At 40.7% G+C, this 23306-nt stretch overlaps 1 protein-coding gene and 1 long non-coding RNA gene across 2 annotated transcripts; both read right to left on the bottom strand.

Annotated features, from left to right (window-relative positions):
- Positions 1-5978: 5978 nt before the first annotated feature.
- LOC121855276 lies at positions 5979-9762 on the bottom strand. The gene is made up of 3 exons (XR_006086757.1): positions 8186-9762; positions 6237-6415; positions 5979-6050 (listed from the first exon to the last, which is right to left on the bottom strand). It is a non-coding gene; the product is annotated as an uncharacterized LOC121855276 (long non-coding RNA).
- A 2797-nt stretch (positions 9763-12559) lies between these two features.
- LOC121855275 (G-protein coupled receptor Mth-like) lies at positions 12560-22424 on the bottom strand. The gene is made up of 8 exons (XM_042350158.1): positions 22335-22424; positions 18834-20085; positions 17645-17723; positions 17282-17448; positions 16620-16776; positions 16374-16469; positions 16045-16129; positions 12560-14489 (listed from the first exon to the last, which is right to left on the bottom strand). Exons 2-8 carry the CDS (start codon positions 20029-20031, stop codon positions 14304-14306), a joined length of 1968 nt encoding a protein of 655 aa, XP_042206092.1. The 5' UTR covers positions 20032-20085; positions 22335-22424; the 3' UTR covers positions 12560-14303.
- Between the last annotated feature and the right edge of the window lie 882 nt (positions 22425-23306).

Raw genomic sequence — 23306 nt, 5'->3', positions numbered from 1 at the left:
GGAAGAGCGTGGAAGGGGAGAGTATAAATAAAGATGACTGGGAATAGGAAGGAACAGAGAGGATGATAATAAAGGAGGGAGGAAGAGTGAATAAGGAAAGAGAAGAGACAAGGAACTAACCGGGGAATGTGGTATAAATGTGGGAAGAGAAGGAGAGGAGAAGAAGAGGGAAACACTAAGAGGAAGAGAAGAGGAGGAGGAGAAGAGGTAGAGTAGAGGTGAGAGGAGGTGGGATAGGAAAACTGGTGTTTCTAGTTAAATTCGCACCAACCACAATACAGCCATCGATTTTTGGTGGAAATCAGACTTACCTCGGGGTCACAGGTCACTCACACACACACACATACACACACACACACACACACACACACACACACACACACACACACACACACACACACACACACACACGTCTTAGTATGCACAGAATAATTCCACTTTTCTAGATAATATTTTCTTCCTCTTTCTATATATATACATACATCTCTCGTGTGGTGGAGGTAGTGTGGTGGAGGTAGTGTGGTGGAGGTAGTGTGGTGGAGGTAGTGTAGATAGTGTGGTAGAGGCATCGTTTAAGGTATTAACATCAAGGTTCCTCTAATTACCGTCCTCGCCTTCACCTGTGTACCTGCATGGTTAACACACACACACACACACACACACACACACACACACACACACACACACACACACACACACACACACACAATAACTACTAATATGAAAAAGCCTATACCAGATATTATGTATAGGAACATGAGGAATATTTTTACCTAACCTAACCTAACCTAACCTAACCTAACCTAACCTAACCTAACCTAACCACAATACAAAACATAAAGGCCTTTGCTAACGTGTCACTACTAAAAATAAGACGTAATAATGTAAACAAAGAAATTCCGTTAAGTGTGAGAGAGTCCGGGAACATATCCGGGTGACAAGAGACGCCCATCCACACACACACACACACACACACACACACACACACACACACACACACACACACACACACACACACACACACACACACACACACACACACACACACACACTTTACAACAGACATCCTGAGGTCACGCTCTTGTAAACAACACAAAGAAATGGAGATTAAACATTTGTCAAAAGGATATCCACACACTTCCCTTTCCACGCACACTGACTGTACACACACACACACACACACACACACACACACACACACACACACACACACACACACTTTCTCTACATATACATCCATAGTTGAACATTACATACATACATACATACATACACATTCATACACATTCTTATAAACCGGATAAATAGCACGAAGAGAACAGTTTGAGAGAGACAGAGAGAACGAGATGGTACACGAGAGATAATCAAGATGAAGAGCTAAGAAACAGATAACGTGAAATATATATAAATAGAGGAGAATTATGAAACACTGAACTATATGTTAAAGACACGAGGAACAATTGTGGTAATGGAATGAAATATATCGGAACAAAATATGGGAAAAATATCATGTGAAGAAGAACCATATGTGGATGTGAGAAAGATCGCTTACGAATGATAAAATACAACTAAATTCATGATAACACGAACGGTGAAAAACAGTGAATGTATGTAAGGTGGATTGTTGACATGATACACGAGGAAAATATGAAGGGATTAATGTCACCAAAGATTTAACACATTTCATTACGTCTCATACTCTTGGTTGCTGGATAAGTGTCAGAGAGGCCTACTGGGTGGATCTCATAGGCGTGACGGTTTGACATGCATGGATACAACACAGGTAAACACACCAGGTTAAACACAGTGCAATATAGAGACATCACGGCCGAAGCTTCACTCAACTATATCTCACAGCCTCAAAGATACGTGGCCCATTTTGCAACTTGGTCGACTTGAGGCGCCCCAGCCGAAAAAAAAAGTGAATTATGATAATACATAATAAAAATATAACTGTTTTAGCTTTCATTTTGATTGATTACTTATGATAATCCTGAATATTGTAGAGATAAATGCTTAAGTTACCCTGAAGAACGAGAATCATCTTTCAATATTGAGTTTAGATTTCCCACCCTCACCCCCCTCCACTACCCCCGTCTTCTGATGTAGTGAGACGTGTTGGTGGTCTATGTATTAAACTTAACCACCACTTCATTTAGGTTTAAAAAAATTCTCATTTAGTGATGTTCAAGAAAACTTTTATATTCACGAAAAATTATTCCCAATAATTCCTGTCGGCAAAGTGGGATGGATGGGAGGTCCTTAATTATAATATGCACTCACTCTTAACTCTTTCAAGTGTGTATGTAGCTGAACCCTGAGAAACTGCCCTATAGATATCTATATTTTCTCCTGCCATTTCACCTGCCATAAAAAATTAAGAAACTCTGGAATAAAATGTAAAAATGTTCAGTAACTTTTCTGGGTCGTTCTAAAAAAAGTAAGAACGACAATACATTCTAAAAATCATAATAACAGAATAAAGAAGAACGATTTTAAGAACGTTTGGTATAAGGAAGAATGTAAGAACAGCCTCAATCTTTGTTCTTGTTTTCTGTACGTAAGATCTTCGTCATCCATCCAAACTATCAATTATCTTGGAACTTTACCAATATTTTTCTACCCTCTGTTTTTATCTCTCTAATTATCTATTGGTTTCTTTATTATTTCCTTCATTATTCCTTATCTATAGATCTTGTTTTTATTTCTTTTTTAATAATTATTTGTCCTCTCTGTCTCTCCTTCATTATCATCAGTTATTTCATTTTCTTGGTTATCTCTCAATGCATCTTATCAGTCGTTTCCCCAATGTTGTTTCTCTAATATTATCTAAATGTCTTTTCTCAATGTCTTCCTATGTTTACTGTGGATCATAAAGCCATGTTTACCTCACTGTCATTTCCCCATGAGCTTCAATACTATCCTTGCACTATGTCTGTTCTTGTGTTCATCCATAAGCTTCATCTATCCTCTCATATTATTACCTATCCACTATCACCATCCTCTGCCGCTAACTAACCCACACTCGTTTACCTACATAAGACACCAGGATAGTTTTAATTTCGTTCATGGGACACATTTCATGGAACCACAAGGAAGAAACTGACTCACAAGATATGTAAACAACTTGAAGTGAGTCAGGGAAGGTTTTACATGACGACTGTAAACAAAGAGAGTGAGAAGTGAGGTTATTTGAGGAGGAGTCTAGGTAGGGGGAGTCTAGGTAGGGGGAGTCTAGGTAGGGGAGTCTAGGGTAGGGGGAGTCTAGGGGGGAGCCCAGGCAGGGGAAGCTCCAGGTAGGGGGGAGTCTAGGTAGGGGGAGTCAGGCTGGGGGAGTCTAGTAGGGGGAGCTCCAGGGTAGGGAGTCCAGGTAGGGGGAGTCTAGGTAGGGGGGAGTCTAGGGCTGGGGAGCTCCAGGTAGGGAGAGTCCAGTAGGGGAGTCTAGGTAGGGAGAGCTCCAGTAGGGGAGAGTCTAGGGTAGGGGAGCTCCAGGGGAGAGTCTAGGTTAAAGAGTCTGTGCTGGGGGGGGAGTCTAGGTAGGGAGAGTCTAGGTAGGGGAGAGCCCAGGGTAGGGGAGTCTAGGTAGGGAGAGTTCCAGGGGGAGCTCCGTGTAGGGAGAGTCTAGGTAGGAGAGTCTAGGTAGGAGGAGTCTAGGTGTTGAGAATTATTGAGGAAAAAAAATATGATGACAATGAAGACGATTATTTTTTCACGGATTTTCTACCTGATACTCTTTACTTAGTGACCACCTTACTCCAGTGATCACCTTACTCCAGTGATCACCTTACTCCAGTGACCACCTTACTCCAGTGACCACCTTACTCCAGTGACCACGTTACACCAGTGATCACCTAACTCCAGTGATCACCTTACTCCAGTGATCACCTTACTCCAGTGACCACCTTACTCCAGTGACCACCTTACTCCAGTGACCACGTTACACCAGTGATCACCTTACTCCAGTGACCACCTTACTCCAGTGATCACCTTACTCCAGTGATCACCTTACTCCAGTGACCACCTTACTCCAGTGACCACCTTACTCCAGTGACCACGTTACACCAGTGATCACCTAACTCCAGTGATCACCTTACTCCAGTGATCACCTTACTCCAGTGACCACCTTACTCCAGTGACCACCTTACTCCAGTGACCACGTTACACCAGTGATCACCTTACTCCAGTGACCACCTTACTCCAGTGATCACCTTACTCCAGTGATCACCTTACTCCAGTGACCACCTTACTCCAGTGACCACCTTACTCCAGTGACCACGTTACACCAGTGATCACCTAACTCCAGTGATAAAAACCTATAAGTTGGTTCTCTCATCGCCCTCACCCATATCTCACCACCAATCCTCCTGACCTCCTCCCTCCCTGTCCCTCCTCCCCCTTCTGTCCCTCCTCCTTCACTCCCTCTCTCTCAGAACACTTCAGGGACATCAGTATTGACTAGCCATTATAGCCGCCTCGCAAATCAATTAAAACACAATTTAATTTTGACAACGATCTGCCGAGGAAGGAAGTTTGGGCCAAGTCTATAGAGGGGAAACGAGGCGTTTCAACCGTGGTGTACAGGATAAAGTGATTAGGGGAAGGTCGTAACAACGTAACAAGTATATAACGAGGTGGTGGTGTGTTGGGAACTTGAGAAATATGAGGATGATAAATTAATGAAACACTGCATGGGGAATATTGTGTGTTAAAGGTGTACTTGGGTTGAAGACTTTAAGTGAATTGTATACCTGCGTTATCTATTGCCTCTTGATTAAATGTAAACTTGCATGACGATTTTACTGAAGAAATATGAATCCGTTGAATTTGTATGTATGTATGTATGTATGTATGTATGTATGTATGTATGTATGTATGTATGTCCTCACAACTTAGAGTCCATCCCTTATGGTGGAAAAGTTTCAAGAGTGTTTCCACCATCACGTAAATAAACAAATATATATATATATATCCTTGAAATAATGAGACAGACAGACAGACAGACAGTGTCCTATTAATTATCTGCTATTCCCTATTTCTAGTACAAACACGACCCACAGAATTAATAAAGTGATTCATTCGTTACTTAAAAACTTATAAACAGCAAAAAAAAAAAATATCACACTAAACAAATGATCTAAACAACTTCTTCAGACTCTCTCTCTCTCTCTCTCTCTCGTTTCATGTACAATTTCACTGAGACAAATATCCTTCATCATCCCCAACCAAGACAGTTAATAAAAAGGTTAGGTTAGGTTAGATTATGTAAGGTTAGGTTAGGTTAGGTTAGGTAAGGTAAGGTTAGGTTAGGTTAGATTATGTAAGGTTAGATTAGGTTAGATTAGGTTAGGTTAGGTTAGGTTAGGTTAGGTTAGGTTATAACACAAAGTCTGAAAAAGTCTCTATTTATCGGGGCTAATTAGTAAGCTGTGAGTCTAATTAAGAATGATTCCCTTGTACCTGGAATACCTGTAATTAACCTGACTAAAGGCTCCCTAAACTGGGTATTTTCCGGGTACTCGTGTGACTGTGTTGGGTTTTAATTAAGCCGAATATAGAAACTGCCAGAACAACAACAACAACCACAACAACAACAAAAACAGCCATAACAACAACAACACCCTAAGTTAACCAGATATATTATCCAGTTTCAAGAAATAACCCCGGATGATTGGACCTCTTACCACCTGCACTGGATAATCAATACAACGGAATATCACCACATGTATAATATCCAGGTTCCTAATTACTGATGGGTAGGTTAGGTTAGGTGAGTTTATTGGGCAGGTGACCTCACGACACCTGGGCAGTGTGTTATGCGACGAGTCCCCCTAACGTGTTACGATGGAATGGGGAACATGTTCTCGTGTGTGTGTGTGTGTGTGTGTGTGTGTGTGTGTGTGTGTGTGTGTGTGTGTGTGTGTGTGTGTGTGTTAATCGATAAACTAGATCCCCCAGAAGACAGAAACACGATCAACACATTACCCAGTGTCTCGGGAGGCTGGCCTCACCTACCTCGGCGGGTGGATGTCTTCTGTCGTTTATTTTCTCACCTGAAAAAGAAAAAGATAATACCATTACAATCAGTTAACAAACCTTTATGGAAAATATGGATCGAGTTAGTGACAGTTATCTTGTGTGAGGTCCTTCTTGTTCTTCTCTTTTATCCTTCTTTCATTTTGTCTACTTCCACAATATAATCAAAAGAATAATCTAGTTTCCTACTTCTATTCGCTTACCTTTTTAGTGGGAGGAGTCGACCATGGGATGGTTCGAATCCTCGGTGATGATGCAGGTGTTAGCGAGCAACGGTTCGGTCAGGTCGGAGCTCCGAGCCCCTGTAATCGCCCAGTCGATAGTCGAGTTTCTTAAAGCAGTGCTCTGAACCAAGCTTGTGTGGGTAGTTTGGAGCCCCTGGCTGCTGGTTGGAGGTTAAAGACCCTGGCTTGTGAGTGGTTCAACTCGGAAATATTTGGTACTCTACCTAGTCTACAGCTTTGCTCACATTATGGCGCCAACTCCACCTTCGGGTTTTAGATAAGAATTTCTGTTTGAAAGTAATCTTATCTTACTACTTTCCAAAGTTTAACAGATGAAAGGTTGTTAAAATTTGAAGGAGAAAATCCATCTCTAATGATATTTTGACAAGAACATGCAAAAGCTGCTGAGGGTTTCGGCAAAACGCCAAAGAATGTTGATCAATAATAAATTATCAGTCAGAATTGAAGTCTCCAACAGTAAAATATTAGCGTCTCGTGTTAACTATCGGGTTTACGTTATGTTTACACCATCTATATTTAATAACACTTAGAATCTTATCAATATTTTATAATTCGTGTTGTTACACCTCAGTCACGCTCTAAATGCCACCATTTACAAATTCCAAAAACGTGATTTTTTTCCGAAGTCCTAAAGAACATATCCCTATGGTTAATCTCACCTGGAGATTAACCAACCTAATCTAACCTAACCTAGCCGGTAACGTTAGGGTGGTTAATCTTCAAGTGACATAAGCTTGGTACCATCTTCAGGTGATGAATTAATTACAATATTCTAATCATAATTTCTTTTAACCTTACACACTCTTGGTCAACACACGCCGGTCTTATGACACTTAGAGAATAAAACTTTAAATACACAAAATCGTCTAAATCAGAAACACGTCGTTTATATCCCCAAAGTTCAGTAAGGAATCTCAGTTAGGTTTTAATGTAGTGTTACAGTAAACTCTGGATAATGTGAACCTTTTCTATACCCGACAGTACATCATTGTCCTTAAGAAACTGTTCACAAACTCGTACAGGCAAGACAAATTTTAAGCTATAATTCGGGGAGTTATTGTAAGTTGTAACACTATTAAAGAATGATTTTAAAAATTTTGCTTAGGTATGTATTTAAAAGTGAATGTTGGGTTGTGTTTAATCATGCATCTGTAAGTAATTTATTTATTAAGAGTAAACAGAAAAAAAACCGTTTGTTAAAGATTCTGAAACTCTCGTTGATCCGAACTGTTTAGGTGAAGTGATTCGTCCGATCGGTTCGAAATATTGAGAATGTCTCACTTAACGATAAAACCATATGAGATCACGTTGAGTCAGACACACCCTAGAATAAGAATTATTTGGGAAATTTCTTTATTTCCAAAAAGACTATATATATACTGTAAGAGTTTTTCCTTTAATAACTTAACACAATGAGTTCTGATGAAGTCAAAACTGTCTTCCAGTCTTGGGTAAGTGACAACACGCGTGGCGCTCACCAAAACAAATGACATAACGTTTATTTACTTCTCATTAGTTTAATAAACTCGAAACCCTCATTAGGAATATTTCTTTGCCTACTGAACCAACAACTTAGTACAAGAAGGTGCACCAAAGAAAGGATTTATTTTTTCAGTAATAACTATTGATAATATTACTTTGGGTTTAATAATTTGGGCGTGTATTTTGCCTCGTAATGAAGTATATTATAAAACACTATATCTGCTAGTTATCTACTTAATGACAAAGGCTTTAACCAAAGTTGATTATGTCATTAGGCGATGGACTTCAGAATATAGTCGAATCCTTGGTTGATAAAATTCACTTCTCTCAATAGTAAAAAGGTAATTATCGGTTATTATAACTGTGGCTAGTACATTAATCCCGGCTAGGTAAAAGTTGCCATTCGTGGCTAGTAAGTGTCGCACCTCCGGCTAGCGGGGCTCCTGTCGTGGACAAAACGGTGGTGTAAACTGTGTGATCTTGCGGTAATCCGTGCGTGGGGAGCGATGTGGCAGTCGAGCCTTAGTAAGAGGTTCAGCCAACACACCAGAGCACGGCCAGTAGCACACTCACACCTCGCCCGACATGCACCCTACGCCAGCCGCCGGCACACTGATGGCGCTCGGAAGTTGCCACTCCCGCTAGCACCACTGGCAACAGTTTTACCAGGTCACGTTGGCGGAGCACCTTCTCCTTCACCTTGGGTCTATAACGTCTCTATTGGAATCCTCCATCGAAAAGTAAACAAATTAAAACTATTTAGAAAAGATTTAGAATTCGTTGATTAATATTCAACATAGATAATTTCATTCACTTCGTAACACACTTTGTAAACAATATCGTAGTGATGAAAAATTGCTTTTGTTTGCTAGACACAAAGAGGAGATGTACAGTTGGTACTGGTGCCGCTTGACGCCAGAAACCCCTAGTGGCACTCGCCGCGCGCCGCTACAACTGGCACCAGAGCCTCATAATCCTGACGCCACGACTACCCCCCTCCCCTCACAGGCCCTCACGGCGCCACACACTCTCAACTTCGACCGCTGGCGTCAACATAGAAAACGAGCAGTTCTCGGACAGATCATTAAGAGAAAACCAATTCACGCCGGACCAGTTTACCTACGACACGAGGGAACGAATGAATAGTTGCTTCCAGTAATATAAAACCCTAATTACATGACGATACATATCTCCTACACCGCAGTTACCCGAATACAGTATATTGTGAACCAACTAAACCTAACCCAACTTATTAATCTGATCAAACGTTCTACAATATAATGTTTGGTTAGTTTATCATGTCTGTTGTCATAAATGGTTTAATTAAATCTGAATACTAATATGTTCTTTGGGTTTACATGCTCTGCTTAACTGTACTATTGATCATTACACATATGACCAAAAAGCACCGTAACAATAGAGATTCAGATAACACCTCACTCTACGTAACTCACATTTAACTTTCCCTCGCTAATGATACCGGAATTATAATAACGAAATAACATCAATAATTTACTATACGACAAAAACATAACAACGAACAAACATAAACAAGGGATAAATATAACAAGAACAAGAAGCGATACGTAATGGAAACGAAACACTTAAAGCAAAGGGCCATTATCCCACCTCACTGAGATACCTCGTAACCTCTCTCGGTGAAGTATACCTCGTAACCTCTCTCGGTGAAGTATACCTCGTAACCTCTCTCGGTGAAGTATACCTCGTAACCTCTCTCGGTGAAGTATACCTCGTAACCTCTCTCGGTGAAGTATACCTCGTAACCTCTCTCGGTGAAGTATATACCTCGTAACCTCTCTCGGTGAAGTATACCTCGTAACCTCTCTCGGTGAAGTATACCTCGTAACCTCTCTCGGTGAAGTATACCTCGTAACCTCTCTCGGTGAAGTATACCTCGTAACCTCTCTCGGTGAAGTATACCTCGTAACCTCTCTCGGTGAAGTATACCTCGTAACCTCTCTCGGTGAAGTATACCTCGTAACCTCTCGGTGAAGTATACCTCGTAACCTCTCTCGGTGAAGTATACCTCGTAACCTCTCTCGGTGAAGTATACCTCGTAACCTCTCTCGGTGAAGTATACTCTCGTAACCTCTCTCGGTGAAGTATACCTCGTAACCTCTCTCGGTGAAGTATACCTCGTAACCTCTCTCGGTGAAGTATACCTCGTAACCTCTCTCGGTGAAGTATACCTCGTAACCTCTCTCGGTGAAGTATACCTCGTAACCTCTCTCGGTGAAGTATACCTCGTAACCTCTCTCGGTGAAGTATACCTCGTAACCTCTCTCGGTGAAGTATACCTCGTAACCTCTCTCGGTGAAGTATACCTCGTAACCTCTCTCGGTGAAGTATACCTCGCCCGGTCATATACTCTCATACATGGACACACAAACATACGCCGCCGACATGAACTCCTCTAAAATGACAGCCCCAGTTATACAATTCAGTGTGACGTCTCTCATTAATTCAGTGCTACTTAGCTGTGTTATGTGGTAGTAGCAGCTATAGTTCAGTGTTACTTAGCTGAGATGTGTGGTAGTGGCAGTGTTACTTAGCTGAGATGTGTGGTAATGGCAGTGTTACTTAGCTGTGTTGTGTGGTAGTGACGGTGTTACTTAGCTGTGTTATGTGGTAGTGGCAGTGTTACTTAGCTGTGTTGTGTGGTAGTGGCAGTGTTACTTAGCTGAGATGTGTGGTAGTGGCAGTGTTACTTAGCTGTGTTGCGTGGTAGTGGCAGTGTTACTTAGCTGAGATGTGTGGTAGTGTTACTTAGCTGTGTTGTGTGGTTGTGGCAGTGTTATAACTTAGCGAAAACAGAAAAAAAAGGGGAAGAATCGCTTTAGGTCCGATTAACAGCAGCGCCAGGGTGAATGAATGCATGAATGATTTAGTATATTATCTTAGCGCCACAAGTCATGGTTAGGTTAGGTTAAGTTATCCCCACTCTAGCCGATTGGTCCTGTTACAAGCGATGGACAGCCCCCGGAGTACAGGGTGGACGTGTGGCGGTGAAGTAGAGGCCACACGTGAGAGAGCCATATGTTACCGTCTCCTCCTCCATGGACCAACAGCATAAACACATACCTGCACTCAAATGCTAATAACCGCAAGGTAGAGTCCTAGCAAACCCTCAAGGCGACACAAACAGGAGGTGATCCACAAAAAGCGAACGTAAAACACTGAAATAGCCATCAAATACTTCATCACCCCCACACACACATGTTGCCGCCGCCACTTCCTTAAGATCACTGGACTCAGGCCTGGTGACTACTGCTGGTGAACCTGAACCCTTGGCCTTGAGGTGTTTCGATTCCTTAATTCATTGGTTCGCTTTACTCATCCACTTAATATTCACTTACGTGTTTATTTACCGACTGGATGGCAGAAAGACCACCAGACACGATTGGCCGTCATCTACGATCTCATTAACTATCTAAAATTACTTCTAGCCATCATTAGCTAAACTAGAAATGATAATTATTAAGGGAAATACACCATGAGATTCGAAACTATATAATATTGTATCTCCCAGTTAACTTCTGTAAGTCGACACCTCAAGGTTGTAACTCCTCTCTGTTGCACTAATAACTTTTAAGACACTAATGTTTGGTGAACCTGAGTATATCACCAAGTGACAAATCCCACTGACAACACACTCTGAAAATGATTTTGCGTAGTAGTAATGATCCTTCCCGCCTTGAGTAGCCTAGAACAGTGCAGGAATGTTCTTTTGCTGCCCGAACCTTTTCCTATACAGCATAAATTGACTGAAAATATAACAAATAATTTTACAGCTCTAACGGATATTATCACACCTCTTACACCTGCACCGGTAACATTGGCCAACACTATAGTAAATGGGGAACGGATGCAGGATAAAACCAGAATCCGTTATACATGATATTTTAAGTCCTTCAAACATTATATGATCTAAAAACATTGTAAAAGATGAAGTTCTTGGTGTTTTATTATTTATTTATTTTCATACGTTACAGATATTCTCATCTAGTAAATATAATTCACCCTATTTTATTTTACCTGAAGATTAACTATGCTAACGGTACCTGTATGAAAGGCGGGGTATGTTAGGTTAGTTTGGGTTAGGTTAGGTTAGTTTTGGGGGGTAATCTTCACGTGAAATAAACTAGATTGTCTAATTTTCAGGTGATTCGAAAATACAAGGATATAATAGAGAACACTAAAGAACACACACATTTAAAGTGAACACCCATAAAGACCATAATTCATGTTTATATATCACATGTTTTCGTTCACTACAGAGCCTTCAAAGAGCAAGTGAAATCTTACACATAGGATAAAACTATATTGTATTCTGAGATAACGAGACGAAAAATAAATAAAACACCCGAAAATATAATGAAAAAAAAATCTGAAACGAAACAAAATGAAGGAAAACAATAACAAAAATATAAGCTCACGTCTCCCCCCCCCCCTCGTAAGTCAGCTTGAAACTTATGAAACTGATGAAACATGAGAAAGCTTAATATACAAAACCCTATCATGACTTAATACATAATATACTTCAGGTTTTAATTCGTGTATATTTCAAATCTCATCAATATAAGATTCTCACTCACTGAAAGCGAGTGAGTGAGTGAGTGTTAAAGTCACGTAGAAGTGTCGAGTGCGTGTGAGGGTGAGTGAGTGCGTGTGTGGGTGAGTGAGTGCGAGTGCGTGTGAGTGGTGAGTGAGTGCGTGTGTGGGTGAGTGAGTGCGTGTGTGGGTAAGTGAGTGCGTGTGTGGGTAAGTGAGTGCGTGAGTGGGTAAATGAGTGCGTGTGTGGGTAAGTGCGTGAGTGTATTAATTGCAAGGTCACGTTGTGTTGCTGGGAGAGATACAAAAATAAACATTTATATTATAGAAGAATACAGTATACTGTCACCCTCTCTACGGATACAACTACACTACTGGTGTTACTTGTTACTGCTCCTACTGTTACTACCTGTCCTTATCACTGTTTCTATTACTGCTACTGTTACTTGTTACTGCTTCTACTGTTACTACCTGTCCTTGTCACTGCTACTGTTACTTGTTAGTGCTACTGTTGTAACCTGTACAGCTAATACTGGTACAGCACCACAACCATTACACAGCGTAAGACAACACCGATAACAGCCATTAATGAGTCAGTGAATATTATAATGAACACAAATACAACAATACAAATAAACATTAATATATAGATTCTGTTATAATCTCATTTTTTTAGTTACTCCTTCAATAGAAAATACGTTTTTTATTGTTACTCTTACAGGACAGACTACGGTAAAGTATGTCTACACGGAGGGGCAAACCGCCTGACGCTTTACTCACCAGGATAAATATTAGAAGTGTCTCTAGTTCCAGAAATGTTGAATGAGTAACCTAGCTAGTTACTCATATCATGAAACTGAAAAACAAAATACATATCACTTGGTAGTTGGCACACACATACCCACACTGGCAGGTCTATGTTTTAAGGTAACACCCCCAAAAATATTATATCGAGATATTATTTTTTTAAACAAATATCCTAAAAGTCACAATAGCGCAGCAATGCTCTTCGAGTGAGATGCTTCCTCGCCTGCAGTACTGTCACCCCGTCTGGTCCCCGAGATGTGCTACAGCAGCTAGAGACTGTCAGTTGATTGAAAATGTCCAAAGGAGGGCCACCAAACTGGTGTTTGCACTTCGGCACCTCAGCTATCCAGAGAGATTAGAACGCCTGCAACTGCTTATAGACGGGCAGGAGGTGACCTGATTAAATTTTACAAACATCTCACAGGGCACTACTTAGTAATGTCCATACCTGGAGCTGGCGGCCCGCCCCGCAAGGGGTCACAGCTCAAGGTTGAAGAAGCCACGAGTACAGAAAACTGAGAGGGCACACTTTCGAGTGAGAATTGTAAACTCTTAAAAAAATCTGCCAGTGATTGTTGTGACGGTACCGAATGTTAGCTCATTCAAGACCAGACTTGACCAACACTGGAGCAAGTACAGACACATTCAGGAGCCAGTACATGCCCAGTACTTGCCAACAGTGCATAAAAGAGACGTGACCGACCGCCCAAGCGGCTAACAAGACGATCAGTGGAGAAGAGGATAAAGGTAGAAGTAAAAAGTATATCTCATAAGGTTGGGTGGCCAGCAGGTAAAACACTGAACATAATCTCAGCTTACATACAGGACTATAAATAAAAGCTAAAATTACGATTAATCTCGGTCTCGGTGTCCATGTTTGGATACGTATATGTGTGTATACCCATGTATATTTATACCACTGTTTGTGGATACCATGTTTGTGTACACAATGTTTGTGTATACTACTGTTTGTGTATATTACTGTTTGCCTGCAACCTCATGTACGAATATTTATGCTTGTGTATGTATACCCATGTTTGAGTATATCCTTATACATGTATACCCATGTGTATACCGTTTGTGTATACCCATATGTATGTATACCCATGTGTGTATACCCGTATGTGTATCTTTATGTATGTATATATATATCCATGTGTGTATTTAGCGTGAAGTATCCTTGAGGTCTGTGGTCTTGACTACAGTGTTCTCGGTGGCGGCGCTGGCCATATTGTCTTGGCCATAAGTCCTGCCGTTCCTGTTGAGTAAGGTCATGACAGTCGCCCTGAGGGAGGTTGACAAGGTCCTCTCGCTACGGCTGGTGTAGTGGGAGGAGAAGCGATTCTGTACCTGAGATAAAACAGTTAACAGTAAATAATCAGCTAGAACATCATGCTAGTTAGTTAGTTAGTTAGTTAATTAGTTAGTTAGTTAGTTAGTTAGTTAGTTAATTTATTGGCAATTAAAATAACACAAGGATGAATGGACATAGTTTCAAATTCTGTCCAAATATTTTTATAAACATTAAAATACAATGGTAAGCGACACAAACCAGGTTCAGTTGAGTTCACAAAACATTTCCAAACATTACTCTCTGAGGTGAGGAAGTTTGACTGCAGATTAAAATACTTCTTTTCACCAGTAAATATTATGAAGACCGAGCAACATATTACGAAATATTGTGTCACTTCTCAAGCAGGCGTATCAACCATTCTGAGATGACACGAGCCATAGTGCTCATTCTGAAATCTTTTGTGACAATCTGCAAATCCGTTCTCGAATTATTTTAGGAACAGACAGACAGACAGACAGACAGACAGACAGACAGAGAGACAGGACTAAAACCAATATCCTGCCCAAAAGTTGCATTGCCGGATAATAACAGCGGCAGCATTAGACATCAGATCCAAATAAAACGATAATTATATAGCATTATTTTATCAACTTCTGTCTTAACTTTCACGAAAATAGGGCGGACAGATACACAAGCAGTACTCCCCCCCTCCCCAGTGACTTAAACAGTGTGGTCTTGTCATTGGGTGTGACCTGAGTGTTGTTATGTCATCGCTTGAATTAAATAATTTGATTGGTAGAACAAGGCGTTTAAGATGTCATGAGTAAAGGATAGCAGAGCACTCTCAGTTGACCTTCTAGCTCTAAATCCAAACTGAAAGTTTGTAAGGATGACATTGCAGAAGGAATTTAGTCTACTACATGCTAGCTTTTCCAGTATCTTACTCAAGGCTGGGAAGACTGATGTGGGGCGGTAGTTCTTGAAAAGACCTTTATCCACAGATTTTTTGAATGCTGGGTGAACTTTAGCAATTTTCAGTTTACCTCGAAAGACACCTCTGGTGAAGGAGGAGTTACAAATGTGTGAGAGAACAGGTCACGTCACGTCACGTCACGTCACGCACTAGTCACTCACGAACCGGATCGATGGTTAGTAGTGAATAATCTTATATAGTACTGTAATGAATCTTAACAGTGATAAGTAAGACTGTGTGGGGAGGCAGGTGAGGCAGACATGGCTGGCATGAGCAGGTGAAGCGGACATGGCTGGCGTGAGTAGGTGAGGCGAGCATGGCTGACGTGAAGGTAAAGACAGACGTAAAACCTTCTAACTGTGCATTATTGCAGTGTTGTGTTGTGAATGTGATGATTGCTGGAGTGCTTACATTAACACACCAATGAGTCTAACACTGCCTGGTGCACTGAGTATAGGTTACCGAGTGAGAGTGGAGGCTAGTTGTTGCTGAGTGAGAGTGCAGGCTAGTTGTTGCTGAGAGTGGAGGCTAGTTATTACTGAGAGTGGAGGCTAGTTATTACTGAGAGTGGAGGCTAGTTGCTGCTGCTGAGTGATATGGCGACATAGACCATTAAAAAAATAATTGTCATTACTCACCATCCGTCTCTTCTCCTTGTTACACACTGACACCAAAAAGATCACCACACCCTGTAGCTTGGTGATCGTGTCGAATAAGACTCTCCTGTAACGAGACCAAGTGTACAGTAGAGCATAAACAAGGAATACACATAAGGTCGTCTGAGTGATAGAACATATTACCCATCATAACATATTGGCATTTTTAACTTAGATAAATAAAATCGACAATAATGGAGAGACTAAGGTAGGACGGAGGCTAAGGTAGGGAGGAGAACTGTGGTAAGGAGGAGACTGTGGTAGGGAGGAGACTGTGGTAGGGAGGAGACTGAGGTAGGGCAGACACTTACCACCAGACGCACTCAACCCAGGGAGCGAAGGGACTTGGGACTTCCAGGATCCACACAACTCCCATTACTATGAACAGTCGACCAAATGTCTTCCACCTGCTAAAAAAATGGTAATTAATTAACACTTCTCACTGTCATCACCTCTCACCTCTCACTATCACACTATCATCACCTCTCACTATCATACTCACACCTCTCACAAGACCACACAGATGATCAACATTACAACTACGATAATTAAGTTACCTGTTGTTATTACGTGTGCTGCGGCTATTGGCATTGTTGATATCGCTGTTGTCAAGTTTCTTCCCGAGGACGAAAACAATGTGCAGGAAAAAGCCACAGTTTATGACCAGAAGAATTAAGATAATACTGTTCTTATACGCCCATCGAGAGACGTTATCTGAAACCAAAAGGAGAAGCTGTGTGAATATAACTGCTGAGTTACTTATATATCACATTTGGTTATTAATATATATACATCAGCTGACACTAACAAACACCCTTATCTGACATTGACTTACTAACACACACTCGTCTGACACAAGCACACACACTAATATGACACTTACACACACTCAGCTGACACAAATACACACACACACACACACACACACACACACACACACACACACTCAGCTAACACAAATACACACTCATCTAACACTTACACACACTCACAACATACACACTCATCTAACACTTACACACACTCATCTAACACTTACACACACTCATCTAACACTTACACACACTCATCTAACACTTACACACACTCATCTAACACTTACACACACTCATCTAACACTTACACACACTCATCTAACACTTACACACACTCATCTAACACAAACACACACTCATCTAACACTTACACACACTCATCTAACACTCAACATTCAACTTACTGTAAAACCAACAAGATCCCTCGTAAAACTTGGGCTGTAGGTATGTGGCGTCTTCAATAATATCAAGGAGAAGAGCCATTGTGCCCAGCAGTAAAGGGCACCCCCAAGCGTATAGGCCATATTTAAAGAACATCTTCCGTTTGTTGACGACCCCATAACTTCTTGACCTGAAGACAGATAGACGGGTGGGTGGTGATATATTATGGATGGACAGACAGATAGACAGGTGGTTGTGATGTATAATAGTGTTAGGATGATAACTAGTTGATGAATATATGAACTATATTGATAAAAACAAGGTTAGGTTAGGTTTGGTTAGTGTATGAGGAATGTGGCCCATATAATCTGCAACTCTATACTCACGTTAAGGTCCACCATATGTCAAAACAGACGACGTTTAGCCAGAAGTAACTAGACAGAACGAACATCAAATTCACGAACGCTGGAAATTGAGTCACACACTAATAACCAGATAGTGTTAGGTTAGGTTAGGTTAGGTTACGAGCCTGAATATTTCTCTAAATTAATGTTGTATTATAACTAAATCTCAAACGTTATCTATACATATTTTACTGTTGTTAGGTTAATAGATATAGGTAATTAACATTATTTTCATGTTATATGACAAAAACTTTTCAATCTTGAGAAATAAACTAGAGTGAAATGCAACTATATTATAAAGAGACTATATCACTTACTATACATGACTATAGCTTCTTAAAAGATTCATGCAATATTAAAAATTATCGACATCGGAGAACAAGATGAGACAAGAGATGGACTGAAGATCTGACTAAAAGCGTGGGACATATACGTAGAGTGTCCCAGATAGATATCCCTGCTTCCCTCACTCCCTCTCTGCTTGCTCCCTGCTTCCCTCACTCCCTCCCTGCTTGTTCCCTGCTCCCTGCTTCCCTCACTCCCTCCCTGCTTGTTCCCTGCTTCCCTCACTCCCTCCCTGCTTGCTCCCTGCTCCCCTCCAACCCACAGTATCTCAGGGAGCAGTTTTTAGTATAGATATAACTTTGAATAGTGTGTGGGATGGAGGCGTTGGTGAATCAATTTACTGTGTTATAAAAAACAAGTGGCCAAGAGGGTGTCACTCAGCTGAATAAAATCATGCGTCATTGCCCTGTAAGGAGTTAAATCAGATAACTTGATATCTTAGTGAATAGAAGGAAAACACGTCATAACATATCCATTACTGCTGTTAGATATATCAAATGACGTAAAGTGTAGTTACTGTTTCTTAAAGATAATATTAACTGACAGTAAATAGAGTGTTGTTCTTGATTCTCGTTCACTTAAATGTGTAGCAAGAAGTTATAGGAGTGAGAACATAATAATAATAATAATAATAATAAATAATGTTATATGTCGCTGACTAAGGTGATTAAAATTGTGGGTGAACAAGGTAAGGTGAGTATATGGATGGGCAGAAAAGGCTCAACACTGCAGACTGAGACTCACCTGCGACTGAGAATGAGAAGCCGACTCACTCTTAGCTAAGCTGAAACTCACCTCAGCTTGAGCGTGGGAGGATGAGACTCACCTGTAGCAAGGCAAAGAGTCTTGTCTTGTTTCAGGATGTTGCGTGTGAACAATAAAATCAATATGAGGATTGACTTAATGAAGAGAGTTATGATCATGGGTATGAAACAGTGGCTGTAGCTGGTACGTCGTAGTTCAGCAACAGTTATGTAGACCATCGCTGTGGCCGCCAGGAATACGCACGAGACGGCCATCAACACCGGGTCCAGTACCTCGGACTTCCAGTTACAAGCGTCTTGTTGGGGACACAATTGCGCCACCTCTCTCACTGTGTCCTCATGTTCTTCAAAGTCGATGCAGTAATCTTCTGGATCCATAAAAATCCCGCTCACCTTGAGTTCGCCGCTCTCAAAAAGTGTCTTTTTTTGGTCGTCAGCATAACAGTTTTTATCGTAACTGTCGAAAGGGAGATTGTCAGCTATTTCTAGGTCGGAGGACATACCAAGAGACCAGCTGGAGACCTGAGGCGTCCACATCTCAGTGATGTTGCGAACGTAGATACAGATGTCATTTTGGAAGAACTTCCCCCGAGGACAACACTTGCGGACACAAGGTTTCAGGGTACAGAGTTCTCGGTCGCGGGAGATTTGGTCATCTGGGTCCATCCTGCAGAAGAAGACGATATACTCAGGTACCGGGTCCGGCTGACCATTTTTATTCATCAGTGTGAGCACATTCTTCACTGTTCCATCTGTCACATTTTGATTCGATCCTCCCTCTGCCACTGTACTCGCACTTGGTGAAACATTATGAGCTCCTATTTCCCAACCATTGTCTACTCTCGTCTCTTGCTCATCTTCCGCCTGTGGTTCTTCCTGCCCTCCAAACATAACACCGAGGCAATAATCTCGAGTAACCATCTCACGTGTCATTAGTTGCACCACATTATTATCGTCAGTCTGCAGGAAGAAGGAACTATCTAGTCGTTGCTGCACCTTCTTGCCTCCCTTGCTCCCACAGCTGCTCACTACCGGCTGTATCAACCACTCCACTTCCTGTGCACCTTGAACGAACGGCGGTGGAACGTCACGAGCCCCCTGGCATCGCTTCACATAGGCGGTTTCTTGGCGCCCAGGTTCCTCTCTGCTTCCCGTCAGACAATTGTGGGCGTTGTGAAGGTAACACCGAGGCGAGGATGCTTCCCCCGCCCACACAGCAGCTAACAGGAGTACAGACCACCACCACTCATACCAGTTCATTTTTAGAGATGGGGTTAGATGCCTCAAGGTGTAGCGTGTAACTCCAGTACCTATCTGTAAATAAAAAAAAAAGTATTTTCTCTTATACCTTGTCATGCCACTGGGAGGAGGGGCCTAAGCTGTAAGGTAATATTGCAACACTACTGGGCGAGTTATCCGTCTTGGGAAAGGTTAAATATCCCACGTAGCCCAGTTAGTTATGAGGTATTTGTTCACACATGTGGGAGTAAAGAGAAGGAAAACTCCAGCCTAGGTGTGAGGAAGCGTGGCGCCACTAACAGAAGACACCACTGAATCATAACCCTAACAGCTCTTTCTGCTCTTTACTGCCACTGCTCTTCAGTTTATTTTGAACAGTTCAAAACTCGAAACAATTAAGTATCATTCGAATTAGTTTAAAAAAAATGAAAGTCATTGAAACAATACTCAAGACGCGCTTCATAACTGTTAGTCAAATATTAATAACACTGATAATATTACAATATATACACGGTAGCATTACCGTGTTGCTAAAAGACTGTTTGAGAGCTTTATGGGTTCGAATACCGTAAGACACCAGTATTCATATCTACGGTTGACTGTATTTTGGTGATCAGTCGGTGTAATATCAGTCGAAGTAATCTGATGGAGCGTCAATGCATAATGAGATGGTGTCAAAGGTCATGACGCAGTGATATAATGCAAAATATTGTCTATATACATACAGGGTGTATATATATCCCACGAATACTAATATTACAGTTTCACCTCTTATTACATCTTCAGAGGTGAGCATAAAGGTACAAAGCTCTAGTTACCTGAGTATATTAGCAACAATAAAATATAAAAAACCTGACCACTCATAAGGTAAACAAACTGTACATAAATAAATACAAAGTAGAGATAAAACAAACAGCAGTAAGTTAATTAATTACCAGAAAGAGTCTAAATTACTGAGCACATAAAGGAGAAGAAGTTCCATTGGTAAGAGAGAGACACACACAGAAGAATAAAGATGCTGTTACACAAACCTTAATTGATGCGAGAAACACGATAGTTCACAAGAGGCCGTATCACTCATAGTGGGTTTTAGTGTACAGTATATTGAAACACAGCTGCCATGATGGGAAGGTAGGTCAGTGTTGTTGCTGGTCATACCGAGAACTGAAAGGTCCGCGCATGAGAACTGGTAATCAAGTCGTTGGGCGTGGTCAAGGATAACTGAGTGAGGTGATTGGGTGAATTAATTGACCTATAGGAACCAAAGAGTCTAAATATTGATAGGTGCGCCGTGTCTTTCAGTGACTTTTTGTTTCATCAATATATGGTAACACAGGTAAGCTGATAATGACTACAGGTGTGTGTGTGTGTGATTTACCTGATATTCCTCTTTATTATTAAACTACATTACCCACGTAACAAGTTTATTCTGATAAAGTAATTCAATTTTCTAATACCTCCGTCAGACATATAAAATTGTTTAGTTCACGAAGTTGTTGCCTAAATCTACGTCGCTTCAGGAAGTAAAAGAGAAAGCAAGGTCATCCAAGCCCTCCCTATTGACCTATTATTACCATTAGAGTATCACTTCCACCAATCTCTCTAAACAACCCCTTATTAAGATATATACAAAGGTGTGGTCATTATGTAATTAGTTTCCATGGTAACATAAACAGGATGAAAATAATTGTGTTTTCATTTACCCCCAAAATACATCTATCCTGACAGAATCCCTTGTACATCATGTTAATTCTCTCCACCACATCGCCATTAATTTTGTGCTATATAATTTTGATAACATGGAGGTAAGTGGAAATATTTTCGAGTAATGTATGAAACACCAAACTCAGATTATTTCCTCTCAACTACGGTGAACGAGAGAACATGGGATAGAGCATACTATATACCAAGTCCTGGATACACAAGGAGGGAAGGGTAGCTAATACTGCACTTGATCTTATTCACTTCCCCAAATGTAAAGCTAGGTAATCATTAACAGCTGGGATTGATTGGTAGTGCCCGGGGATTGAGCCAGTAGGCGTAAGTAACATATTCAGAGTAACTGTTCCTAAGAGGTTAAATAAGTAAATATCTAGTGTACTGTCTATGTTAATTTATAGCTATATGACGTTTACTGAATATGTCTAATTATCTAACTAGTGGCTAAAAGGTAACGTATAAATCTTAGGTATTAGTAATGACGCGGAGTCTAAAGGTAACGAAATATGTAAACAGACACAATGTGATAATACATCAGAAGAAGAGAAATGAAAAACACGTGCAAGTGACGAGCGATGTTTACCAAATAATAAAACACTTCTTACCTCCCAGGTCAGGTGTGAGGAGCCCCGAAGTCTCCACCAGCACACAACCGCTCTCCGTGACAGCCAGCAGCAGACTGAAAGCACTTGTACGAAGCAAAACTATACCAACGTCACAAACCCGAATGCATCACTACTTTGGGTAAGACTATCAGTGTGTGTGTGTGTGTGTGTGTGTGTGTGTGTGTGTGTGTGTGTGTGTGTAGTTGTATGTAAAAAAATCACCTGTACCCTTGGTTATATAACTTCTGGGTCATATATAAGATTAATGTATATCTAACTTCCCTACTTGTCATCATATAATATAACGGAACTACAAAAAAAAATAATAATAATACCCAAAAAAGTCGGAAAAATATCTGAAAATTCCAATCCCCTTCAGCTAGTGTCCAGGGAATTTTGTCCACAACTGTACATCGCTGGACGACCGCCATATTGGATTCCGATTGACAACAAAAAATAACTAATAGAATCTTTTTGTTAATATCTTATTTATTAAAGGTAGTGAATAATTTCTTATCATGCAAATGTATAAAAAACGACATTAAAAACAAAGCGTATATATTATTTTACATCAGATTGAATGGACAAAAGAATTTACAAAATATCTTAAATTTACAAACACCGTAAAACAAATTCATCAGTACAATATCCAATAATTATTTTCTTGGTGATAATGAAATTTTTTTACACCGTAGGGGAAGTACAGACAAAGAAAACAAAGAGAAAATGATAACCTCAAGAAGTAATAACGGCAGCACTGTGGACACGAAGATCACCTGACGATAATTACTTTTAATGGAGGTAATTATGCTACACCTACAGATACAGAAGAATAATTCATGTAACTCGACAACACCTGGTAGTAATTGATAAGGAAATTATCTTCAGGGAAAAAATAGTCTATTATAAATACATGAAAATATATAATTATTGTGCCGTATTTTCATGACTTGTGTGTGTGTGTGTGTGTGT

This window comes from Homarus americanus, unplaced genomic scaffold (assembly GCF_018991925.1).
Source record: "Homarus americanus isolate GMGI-L3 unplaced genomic scaffold, GMGI_Hamer_2.0 scaffold42405, whole genome shotgun sequence".
Taxonomy (NCBI): domain Eukaryota; kingdom Metazoa; phylum Arthropoda; class Malacostraca; order Decapoda; family Nephropidae; genus Homarus; species Homarus americanus.
The sequence above is the reverse complement of the archived record's forward strand: the minus strand, read 5'-3'. Positions and strand labels throughout refer to the sequence as shown.

What these genes read in the sequence shown, in the direction of transcription:
- LOC121855275 (XM_042350158.1), bottom strand. Translation starts at nt 20,031, where the DNA reads ATGAACTGGTATGAGTGGTGGTGGTCTGTACTCCTGTTAGCTGCTGTG. An exon ending in GACATATGGTGGACCTTAAC is followed by an intron (nt 17,449 to 17,644) that starts GTGAGTATAGAG and finishes ATCTGTCTTCAG; the next exon opens with GTCAAGAAGTTATGGGGTCG. An exon ending in ACAAGGAGAAGAGACGGATG is followed by an intron (nt 14,490 to 16,044) that starts GTGAGTAATGAC and finishes GTTTTATCTCAG; the next exon opens with GTACAGAATCGCTTCTCCTC.